Genomic DNA, 12322 nt, shown 5'->3' on the forward strand with positions numbered 1-12322 from the left:
GGATCTCGAATTATGATGGCGTGACACTCGATCTTAAACCGGTCTCTCCGTGGGTGGAAGAGAGAGATTATTTTTTTTTTTAAACCGGTAAGAGACAACAAAAAAATCCAGTCTACTCCCCACCCACTGTTGCAACGGTACCTCGAAGGATCTAGGCCTGAACAATGCTCGGGTTATTTATACTTCAATTTTCAGTAATAATTTTCGGGTTGACCCAGAAAATATGACAATTATATATTTTTTATTCAATTCTCTATTCAAGAATTAATCAATTATCTATGAATCTGTGAATTCTGGTGAAAATTGAATTTATTGAATTAAAAATGATTAGTCGGTCATTTTATCTGACTCTCATTAATTTTCCTGAAAAGAGAGTTAATTGACTTTTCTTAAAAAGGAGAAATCCTCCTTTCTTCTGATTTCCTGATAAAAAGGAAGTGAGTTTGCAGTCGCCACAGCTCATTACTCCCCCGATAATCACGTACTCCTTGAATTTTACATACTCCAATTTCCCGTAAATTGCAATTTCCCTCTCGCAACTATCGAATAGCCGAGAAAAAAAGCTTGAAGAGATAATTCTTCATATTCACGCTCTTGCGCAAAAATTAAAGGGCGTTACCAGAACATTGACCCGAAACTTTCGCTGGGAAAATCGTGACTAATCGAAATAATAATTCGATTCATGGAGTGATACCATTGAATTTCATATCCGATTCCTTGAATTCTATTAATAAAACCGGAAGCTCAAGGTCGCACACGTACGTTTCACGATGCAGAGGAAAATTGCATCGATTTCGATGTTTATTCTTGTTTCAGTACGAAATTCGTTTTAAAATTCTCGAGTTTTTTGTTGTTTCCGAGGGATCGATAGCCCAAGGTACCGTCACACCCAAGGCTGTTTCAGAAAATTGTTGTAGAAAATTACAAACAATCACAGAGTAACACACGTATTTTTTATGTTTTTAAATCCGGAATAATTCGTCTTCATAACAATAAATAAACAAATCCGGCAATTTATCCAATCAATGGATTGCATTTCATGTAAAAACAATAAAAAAATTCTCGTTCAATTATTTATCAAAATATAAACAATTGGGAAACAACATAACATAAGAATAATTGTAAACTGCCAAAAATTGTGAGATTCAGTCATGAAAGTCATAAAAGTCATGAAAGTCATGAAATCGTTTTGAGAAATTTCCGTGCACTTGCAATTGCGAAATGAAATGAAATTTGTAATGAATTCTTGTAGAATGCAATTCCACAAATTTCAAGAATTTGACCCGAAAAAAAATATTTAATACCGCATTATAAGTGCGTAATTAAAAAAAATTGCCTCATTACACTTCATCACTTGACAAGAAAATTTACGAGACTTTTAGTGTCCTTGGGCTTATGAAGAAGCTCCCCAGCCTCCCATTACCGTGAGAGACCACTAACGAACTCCAATGACTCATTCTCCTGAAAATCCAGTAGACTCCCCGGTGCTTTGGCAAGACACTAGTTTTTTCCTGGTGAATAAAGAGAAAGTTCCTCTTTGTTTTCATCACTAGTTATTCAATCCAATGGAATTAAATTTCTGCTGCTATTTTACCGATTTTTAATACCGAAAATTCGGAAAATTGGTAGATGAATACTATCGATTGATTAATTGATTAATTAGCGAATGACCCAGAGATTGCACCTCCTTGGAATTTCATGGGTCTTTGAAAAATAAATGGAAGGTGATTTTTCATCGACAAACAAAAATATTGGGATATTTTTTGAGTAAATACCGAGACTGCAGAGTAAATAGTCGGAATATAAACACCGAGCATATGATGAATTCCTGGCAAAGGGAATTCCACGTGATGTTTGCATTGCAGTACACCTCAGAGATCCCACATTTCCATTGATATGTGACATGTTGAGGGGTACTTTGATGAAGTACATGATGCAAGGGTATATTGAGAGTAAAATGACCCGCTGTGGGTACCGTAATGACATGGTAATGAGATCGATACGTATCGCGATCTATTACGAAAGCGTAAATCGCTGAAAAAATGAGATTTTATCCGATCACGCAATCGTGATTGATTATTTCAGATTATTGTTGAAAATTGAGATCTAATGAGAGAATGATTTATCAAATTCTAGTGCTCATTGCATTAGAAAAAACACATATTTCAAAGAATAATTGGAGCAATGAAAAAATAATTGACTGCATAAATATCAGATTTTAATTTTATTTTCTATTTCATCATTCACCGATTTTTTCTGGACTTTTACAAATTCCTCAAAATTTTAAAAAAGCGGTTGTTTAATTGAATTTGTTATTTAAAGAGAAATCCTCTGCGGAAATGATTATTTATTGTTAAAAATGAGAGAGCCGTTAGAACGCGGAATAATAAAGTCTGTTAACAATTTCGCTCTGACTTGTTGATCATAAAATTGTTCGTCTTGGAGATTGACAGGTACACGATCTCTGGAGATAATTTAATCCGTTCATAGAGAAATTCAACTAGTGCATTCAATCGGATGATGGGTTGTGTTTTTTTTTCCACTCGTGTTGTCGGAGAAAATGTTTAGACGAACAATTGAATGATTGGATTCATATCGATTAGAGGATTGCCTCAAATGTTTCTGGATAAATAATTCCCGAACTGGCCAGTCAGCCGATGAATTGATGTTCATTGAACTAAGTAAACAAATTGAATAGTTTGATCAATCAATTTTTTTTTTGTCCACTCGGATGAGAGACCAGTCGATGGCTGGTGAAAATCTGACAGACATTCGCTGTTGTGAATTATTCATTTACAATTTGTTCTCAACTTTTCGCGTTCCCTGAAACTTCAATTTATTCCCTGGGGAAGATTCAGCTGGAAGAATTGAAAAATCAAAATTTCACGAAACAAAACTGCCATACCCGGCGCAATATCCGGAGTCTTCATGAATAAAAAATAATTCCCTGAAGAGTTGAACGAAATTTCCGTTTTCAACTCTCTGTGGGAGGAGAAAAAAAAAGGAGAATAATTCCTCATCAATAATCAATGGAAAAGACAATTCTCATATTTGCGAAACCTCTGGAATTTTTTCCTGCAAATTTATTGCGCCATTCAATTAATTTTTCACAGTAAAATTCGTAAAAAGGGGATTGCATAAAAAAATGTTGCTAGACGTCATGATTATATCGATCAATTCTCTTCGAATTGAAATAATTCAGATTATTTCCCGAGACGAGACCACATCTCGCAGATTTTCTCAACTCAAATTACGATCACATGAATTTTCCGCATAATTATGTTGACTCATAGGGACCGGAACATGTTGGCGATTACTAATGAAGATAATGGAATTATCGGATCAAGAGTGAGTACTTTGAGCCGGCAACAATGCAAATACAGAAAACGCAATGAGATCTCATGATTGCACCAAAATTTTTTTAAAATCCGGTTCAAAATATCAGAAAAAATAAAAACAAATCGATTGCGACCATCCAAAAACCCCAATAACCCCAAATAAATCATTTCAATCAGACATTCAAGAATCCCAAAATATTCCAACAATTTTTCTCGCGCGAATTATTCGATTGATCGATCAATCATTGGATAACACAAAGGACAATATTTTGGTTATGATGATGTCCTCACCTGTTGGTACGTTGCTCATTTTCCTGGAGTTTGTCGAGTGCCTGTCGTCAGTAATTATCTCCAGAAAAAAAAACTTGTGATTCACCCGTGGGATAAAATCTGTCACTTCGATAGATTATTCACGATTTCACGAATTTTCACGGGACAATACGGAAAACTGACGCTCCAATGACGTGTTCTCCAGGACAGATCGATGCCTTTCTGATTCTCCTGGGAAACGAAAATCGTCTGCCATGTTGAAGGTGCTGAAGGCACACGTCGATAAATCGAACAGCTGGCGCGATCTATCGAATGTCCGACGAATCACGAAAAAAGATTATTTGAAATTCGGCGGGAATGCATCCCGAAAAAAAAAAATCTGAAAAAAAATCTATTTGTTTATCTACTCGTTTATCTATTCCTTCATAACAATTATGATATTATAATTGTTTATTTATATTGATATGGGATAATTCGATGTTTTTATTATGAAAAATTGAAGGAAAATTACCAGAAATTATTGGTATCTCTGGGATATATTTGCGGTTTGATGATTTTTTATTTAAACAATAGGAAATTAAGAAAATCGAGGGGAAATGAGGGAGAACTCAGTGTACATTTCATAATAACATTTATTTCTAAATTCTCATTCAACTCTATACACAACTAAATATGACTCGATATAGACAACAAAATGACCGATAAATCTCAACGTACCTCATTACAACAATGACATTATTAAACGGAAGATACTGATAAAAAAAATGAATAATCTCGCTCCATCAGTTGCCGAGAATCAATTGATCTACGAATGACAGATCGGCCCTTGATAATCATTTTTTCCGCTTTGCCTGAGCATAAAAAATTGATAATTCTCTGAAAGCCATAAATTATTTCGATTACATCTGGATTTCTATCGGGACTCATGTGATCGTAAGAAAGCTGCAACAGTGAATTTCACTTGATTGGCACATTGAGTATCAAATGCGAGATAATTTCACCTCAAATCTCAGGCTCCAAGCATTTTTTTTACAGAAAAAGCAGTCGTTCAACTACGGAACTTCAATATTTGCATTTATCATTTTTCTATGCGGCAATTTTTCGGGATTGTTGGTAATTTTTGCTATTTATTCAAAAGCTTACATTGAGAGGAGAGAAAATTACTGAAATCAGAGACTAAAACTCAAATCCTGATGATTATTCCATTTATTTACATTTATCCATTTTTTGTTCAGATATTTCCCGGACAACTGGAGAAATTTCTTGGCCTCAATTTTAGTCATTTTTTTTAGTCATTTTTTCCACTCGATATTTTTATTTATATTTCGAGCGGAAGCCCTAGTGCTGAAGATGAATAGAATGAAAATATAATTTTTATTTTCCCACTGCTGCGACAGCCGTTGGAAAATTAAACAAATCTATTCGTCATCAATGAATATTTATTTGAAGAACAATTTTTCATTTATTGATAGGTGCAATTGCATTGTCGCTGATTTTATTTATTTATTATTTCATTTCATTGATCTCCAGTATTGACCGAAAAATGTACATCGAAGCTACATGAGACATTAATTGTTGTAAAAATAGGGGGGAGGATAAATTTTCAATTTGAAAATGAAAATTCCGGTGATACCACTCCCTTCACAATTAGGAAAATTCTTCAATGACTAGGATAATTCCACTCTTATATTTCTGGGCGTACAATACGATCAAAATAGAATTTATTTCTTCTTCTCATTTGTACTTCTATTTTTCCATCCTCCACTGTTTATTCCCTCTCCAAAATTCATTACCCCATTATAATGAAAATACACAATTGACAAACAGTATTCTGGTGAAGTAATTATTATTTATTCATCAATTAATCATCCGGGTAAATTTTTCAAGCTTTTCATTGTGATTTTAATCATTTTTTACACTCTCCAGATTTTTCATTACTTCTTTTTTCCTCGGAACGGGTTTATATAGACATCAATTCTCCTGAGGGATCTACTCCTGTGTTGAAGGAAACTAAAATATTTTTGTGGACGAATCCTAGAGATTCGTTGACTATTTTTATCATTTTTCTCTTCCGGTTTTCATTTAATTTCAAGTCAGGAGCGAAGTGGTAAAAGTGGAGTGTGTTTTTCAGAAAAATTTGCGAAACCGAGGAATTTAGAGAAATTTTCATAATAACCTTTTTTGTAGGTCTCAATTCGATCCACAGAAAAGATTATTACGGAAATTTCCGTATCTCCCGTGGTTTCGGAGAAATCGCCAAAAAACTCACGGAAGAAATGAATCAAAGTATCTTCTGTTATCACTTCGCTGTTGAAGTGATTTTTTATGATTTCCTGGTGCGAACGCAGAGTTGTTTTATTCATCTGAATAATTTCAAGGACTGTTTGCACACTTTCCTCACCTCTTTCCGAATGATTCTCTAAAATCTCCAGCAAGAAGATTTATAATTCCTTCTATCTTAATATTTTTACTTCACAGACTCCAGTCAACAATTCTTGTTGATAATTCATTTATCGAACGTCGTGATTTTGGGCCTTAGAAAATATCATCGATGTCGGGGTAATTGCGGTCCCAATACTCACCTTTGTACAACCAGTCCTCAAGTCCAGTGTAAGGATTTATCGCTGATTGAAACCATCTGCAGAGCCATTCAAATTATTTATTAAATATCCAGGAATATCTCCAATTGATCTCTTCAACAGATAAATACCTGGGGAAATTATCGGGCACTTTTTTGTGCTTCTTAGTTTTTCGTGAGATCCGCTGTTTTTCCTCGAGTCGCATTTTCTCAGAGGCAGCTCCATCCCGATCTCCATTCTCCAATTTCCTGATATCCGGCCTGAGACGTGAGTCCGTTGGGCAGAGGTTGTCAGTCATTCCTTCCTTGATTTCATTGAGAGACATCGCGAATTGAGTGAAAAAAAAATACTAGAAAAATACAATAATCCCATAATCAGAATGGACACCAATTCATCGATATTATTTCCATTAATCGGTTTTACCAATCGATTTTTACGTTTACTCACGTCTGCACTGTTTGCCGGTCTAGGAGTCGCTTCCCAGAGGGTCAGGGCACCAGGGACTTTGTTAACCGGAAGACAATCCTCACTGTCCGCACTCGACTCGTCGATCGCGTCCTGATGAGAGGGTTTAAAAGCCCCGATCTTCAGACTATTTAATTTGGCGAGGACCTTTTTGTGCCCTGGACTCCCCTGAGGGCTCTTACTCTTATGTTTCCCTCTCTCCATCATCTCGGGGTAAAGTAGAGATGCATCGTAAGAACGTAAACGCTCCGTCCACTCCCCATGAAGAAAAACGAGACGTTTCTCCCTGAAGGAATAAATTCAGAATTCAATATAAAAATACTCCCACAGCATTTTCACATTTCAGTAATTCTCAATAATTTCCAATAATTTCCAATAATTTCCAATAATTTCCAATAATTCCCAATAATTTCCAATAATTTCCAATGATTCCCAATAATTCCCAATAATTCTGGAAAATGCGGAAAACGAAAAATCCGGAATTATTTCCAAATTCTGAGGGACAAGATTTTTTTTTTGTTTAGTCTTTGATTTATCGGTGTTATCTCAATTATTTTTAGATAATTGTTAATAAAAATTCACGCACTCGGAATTGGTGATGAATCCCTCGACTCGATGTAGATTTTTACCGTTCCAGCCAGCACTTTTGAACGACAAAGTTGCCTTGAGATTGTCACCCCCACACTGTTTTATCTCCAATGCCCCCACTTGTTCCATCCACAATTGTCCCACAAGTACATTGTGCAAAATACAGTTGACATTCTCCCATGTGTACGCCTCTTTCCACCTGGACAATTGTTTAAATAAATAAATCATTAACTACCGATTTTAAATAGAATTTAATTGATAAATTTCGCATGAACACTCTGTCCATCACATTATCTCATTGATTTAATGTCAATAATAATTGCATGTGGAATTAAATACTCATTGTTTAATTATATGGAATAATCGAGGTTTCATGATTTTTTTCGACAATTTTAAATGAACTATTATGAGTGATTACTTCAGTAATTCCACTGTCACGATTCCTTTGGGGCGGATTTCAATATTTTTACCGCAGAATGTGAGTATTGGGCGGATGCTCCCGTGGAAGACGAAATCCTGACCCTCGGCGTGAAATGCTGAGACTGGCGGGTGGTGAGACACTTGTTCGCAGACTATCCTGAAAATCACAGAGAAAAATTCATTAAAAAAATCCACCCTACCGCAATAATTATTCATTTTTTCTAAAAATTTTCCGTTTGCAAAATCCTTTCCTTCTGCATTTTGCAGTAATTTATAATTAATTTCTTGATGATCTAGAATTTAATTTCCTCGACAGATAATTCATCGCTGGACTAATCATTTTATTTTTCTTGGATAATCCTTTGGGGAATTGCGTGGATACAGTGGGGTTGAGGAATATATTGATCTTAAAATTTAATTTTATAATACCGGAAGTCCTCTCGTTCCAGTTCGTAAGTTTCACCGAGTAATGGATTGAAAGGTTTTCCAAGTCTCCCCCAGTTTGATGACAGAGCACTCACAGCAAAGGCTGCCACGTACTGATCACAAAGAACAAACTAATTACTTCAAACTTCCCTTCATTTACAATAAATTTTAAAAAACTAGATCCATCAACGATTCAATTAATCATCAATAAAAAATTGACTCCCAACCAGATCGATATTTTCAAAGAATCGATAGAAATCATTTCTAGTTTTAATCAATCGCATTCAAATAATAAAAATTCATCAATCAATTGAATTAATAATAAAAAAAATTGATGGTCGATATTTTTGAAGAGTGGAAATAATTTCCAGTTTTAATTGCTCCGGTTGAAATGACGCGATAAATATAAAAAAGACAGGATTCTTCAATCAATCGAATAAATTATCAATAAAAAATTGATCTCCCCAATCAGATCGATATTTTCAAAGAATCGATACAAATAATTTCTAGTTTCAATCAATCGCATTCAAATAATAAAAATTCATCAATCAATTGAATTAATAATAAAAAAAATTGATGGTCGATATTTTTGAAAAGTGGAAATAATTTCCAGTTTTAATTGCTCCAGTTGGAATGACGCGATAAATATAAAAAAGACAGGACTCTTTAATCAATTGAATGAATTATCGATAAAAAATTGATTTCCCCTGTGGGGGGAGATAAATGGCAGTTTCAATTGATTGGATTGAAATAGCCCTCTAAATGAGAGTAGTTCACCTGGAGTCTGCCAACGGGGGTGGATTCAGCAGCTGCCAACTTGAGCAATTTAGCATACTCCATGTACTCAGCAACTCGTTGGAGAAAGGACAGGGGTTCATTAAAATTCACCGGCATCGTGATCTTGCTGAGTTCCGTTCCCAATGACAGCGTCGTGAACACATTCAGCTCAAATTGTCCACGGACTGGCAGCGATATCCTTTTATTTATTTCAATCACATTTTTATTTATATGCTCTCCTAAAATTCCGCTGAACATTCTTTATCACCAACAATCACCTCCAATGACGTACGTACTAACTAATTACGTAACTGAGCTGGTGCTTGCTAATTGCATTTCGTTGCGATGGTTTACATAAAGCCAGGGCACAGAGAGAATATTGTTTATATTGTTTATTGAATAATCAGAGTAAGTGTGTGGCTCCAATGGATTTTATTCGAAACTGTCGAGTGTCAAATTGACAGTTTTTGTAATTAAACTGTTGGGAATTGATTGGTAATTGATTGGTAATTGATTGGTAATTGATTGGTAATTAATTGGTGAGTGCATGATGACTGGAGTTGTGGAATAATTTGATTGGAGATGCAAAAATAATTACTTGTGACATTTCTCTGGGGGTATGAATAATAGACTTGATATTTTCTATTTATCCGCGAATGTGAACTTTCGTATTTCATCGGATCACAGGGCATTAAATAAATTACTGAAAATACCGGTAATTTTTACAGGCAATTAGAGAATTTACTCGAGAAAAATTCAATAGAATTATATTGTATTTCCGAAATATTTAATTTCACCCAGTTTTATTTATTTTAATCACCAATGTCAATTACACAGATTTCAATTTCTAAAACTGCAAAATTCGAATTCTGAAACGTGAAATAAAAATATTCATTGTATTCAACAATTTCTCTTGGAATGATCCTCTGAAATCTGGATAAGACCGCGATTTAAGTTTATTATTTCAACAAAATTTCCGGTAATAAAACTAAAAGCTAAAGATAAACTGACAAACCTGTGAGAACTTTCGTTGGCCATTGTCCGTTATATCTGATTGTACAGGAAGAAGCCCTTGAAGAGACTGACGAATTTCCAAGCCTAAACCCCAAACACTTCCCAAAGTACCTCTCAATTTTCTCTCCACTCGTACATTCCGCCAACATCCGGCCAACGCTCATGACCACTGCACCCTCATTATCCCAAAAATCCCCTGAATTGATGTAATTATTCACTAAAAATTCTCCAGAAAATGGTGAAGGGTGGAGAGGGTGGTATATTTATAAATCTAATTACTCTTATCACTGGGTCGTTGCGGTATTTTTAACGCAATTCTCTATTGTTATTATTTATTATTTTTTACACCACTGAAAGTCTGGAATATTAATTTGTCGATCAACTGTAGGAGTTCACCCCTGTCCACGTTGAATCCGGGTCTAGATGGCACGAGTTTTCATCCCCTTTCATTGTCCGGGTTAAAATGGGTAAAATGTCGATAAATCCGAGCATGAACAGGAGGAGTACCTGCATGAGCATGCGCTCATTACTCCTCTTCTCCGCACTGGAGATTTTGTTGTTAATTGATAAATATAATTTTGGGAAATCTCCAATGAAGTGGAGAATTCTCCTTGTATTATTTATCTTAATGTTTATTTACCCTGGATTATTTGCGTGTCTGAATTGTACCATGATAATTGTAATAATTGTAATAATTGTAATAATTGTAATAATTGTAATAATTGTAATAATTGTAATTGTCTTGAAACAAGTGGATTTTTTCGAGTCACCAGAATACCACTGATATCTCCGGATTGAAACGACAAATCGATATTTTTGTAAAGACAGTTTCTGTAGAGAAAGGGGAGAACTACAAAAAAGGTCCTGATGAAAATATCACTATCTTTTGTCGGTTTCAAGATATTCGGTAATCAACGGATGGCGGGGAAAAAATTGACTTGTTCTACTTTGTGATTCAACGCTGATGAAAATTAATTAAAAAATCGATGAATTCGAGATTCACCCATCACTTCCCCAGAATTTACATGTCATAAATAAATCATATACTGAATATAAAATATTGAAATACATAAACCCTCCATGAATTTAATTTAAATTACATTTAATAAATTCAATTTCAGCCAAAAAAAATAGAAAAATTACAAGAATTAATTTTTTTCTGCAGTAACGATTTTAAAATTCCCTGAAAAATTCCTCGGAGTTCCTTGATTATCCGCTCGTATTTCCGTTGTAAATGATTATCATCATAATTATCATCATCTCCAATTTTTCGTTTGGTATTATTGAAGAACTTGTCGTTTCGATCTAGTTTCAGCATTTTATTTCCTCAGGTCATCGACCAAACGACTCATTCGTGAGACAATGCCACATGCCAACAGGACTTCATTGATTTTTGCCATTATAACTTTGAAGAATCACTTAATCCAAAAGCTCATGAATTCCCAACACTAATTACAATTAATAATTTCTGATTAGTCAGCCAGAGTAATTCAAAATTATCAAAACAAACTGCTCCAACAATTTTATTATACCCCAAAAATATTCTCAAATATTCTATTTATCATTATTTATTATTATTATATTGTAAAGAGGAAATTAATATTCATAGAGATTTGAAGACGAAATTTCCAGAATCTTTTTAGAGTCGAAATGAAAAACGTCTTAAGTCTAAAAAAAGTCTCAAATTTTTGAAGTGATAAGAACAATTTTTTTTTGCTCTGTGCATTTTATCAGTGACAGTTCCGGGTAAAATAAAAATACAAGTCTATTGATTTCCCTTCATAAACAAAATCGATATTCGTACGTGGCACAGCGGCTGACTTCGTTACAAATCAACTGCCGCCGTTTAACTTTCGAGAGAATTGGCATTCAGACGTGCTTCACAGTCTATCTCATTTATTCCTCATAAAAAATTAAAAATGTGAAATTAATAAATAAAAATGAAATTACAACCGCGCACAACTCAGCGAATGCTTTGAACAATCAATTCAAAATCAATTTTCGGGTAAATTATACAAGTTTTAATTCATTATATTTAATTGATCGAGCGATTTTATTTATTTAGACGTTCTGTTTATTTATTTAGATATTTGAAAAATGTCTTGGGACGCTCATTTGAATTCTGGTGGTCCTGCCGATGAGGGGAGACAGAACGAGAATCCGGAGACGAAAATTTCGGAGGAAAAAGCAAAAATCAAAAGATACAGAAATAAACATATGAAATTATTTCCGGAATTGTACAGGAGTGATGTGTCAATTAATCCGAGTTATACTGGATTAAAGACTCTCCCCTAGTGAGTAATTAACTCCACAATAATCAATTGTTAATTAATCACTCATATAATTGCACACAGCACCTCAGAATAAATTTCAAATGCAATATTTTTATTTTTTGATCGAATTAATGAGTTGTAATTACTGAATAATTGGAAATTACCTGGGGAT

At 34.3% G+C, this 12322-nt stretch overlaps 1 protein-coding gene across 1 annotated transcript; it reads right to left on the bottom strand.

Moving 5' to 3' along the window:
• Positions 1 to 5502: 5502 nt before the first annotated feature.
• LOC105265344 (oxysterol-binding protein-related protein 2) lies at positions 5503 to 10316 on the bottom strand. Its single transcript, XM_011302787.1, has 8 exons — positions 9879 to 10316; positions 8864 to 9062; positions 8090 to 8199; positions 7659 to 7817; positions 7239 to 7439; positions 6635 to 6938; positions 6319 to 6536; positions 5503 to 6246 (listed from the first exon to the last, which is right to left on the bottom strand). The coding sequence occupies exons 1-8, from the start codon at positions 9899 to 9901 to the stop codon at positions 6144 to 6146; spliced, it is 1317 nt and encodes a 438-aa protein (XP_011301089.1). The 5' UTR covers positions 9902 to 10316; the 3' UTR covers positions 5503 to 6143.
• Positions 10317 to 12322: the final 2006 nt, after the last annotated feature.

Source organism: Fopius arisanus, unplaced genomic scaffold, assembly GCF_000806365.1.
Source record: "Fopius arisanus strain USDA-PBARC FA_bdor unplaced genomic scaffold, ASM80636v1 scaffold00029, whole genome shotgun sequence".
NCBI lineage: Eukaryota > Metazoa > Arthropoda > Insecta > Hymenoptera > Braconidae > Fopius > Fopius arisanus.

Bases quoted from the DNA above. Each gene is read 5' to 3' on its own strand.
- LOC105265344 (XM_011302787.1), bottom strand. From the start codon at position 9,901: ATGGCCAACGAAAGTTCTCACAG. The intron at 7,440-7,658 runs GTAATCACTCAT...ACAATTGTCCAG, and splicing joins GTGACAGTGGAATTACTGAA to GTGGAAAGAGGCGTACACAT. The intron at 6,537-6,634 runs GTGAGTAAACGT...GTATTTTTCTAG, and splicing joins GACCGGCAAACAGTGCAGAC to TATTTTTTTTTCACTCAATT.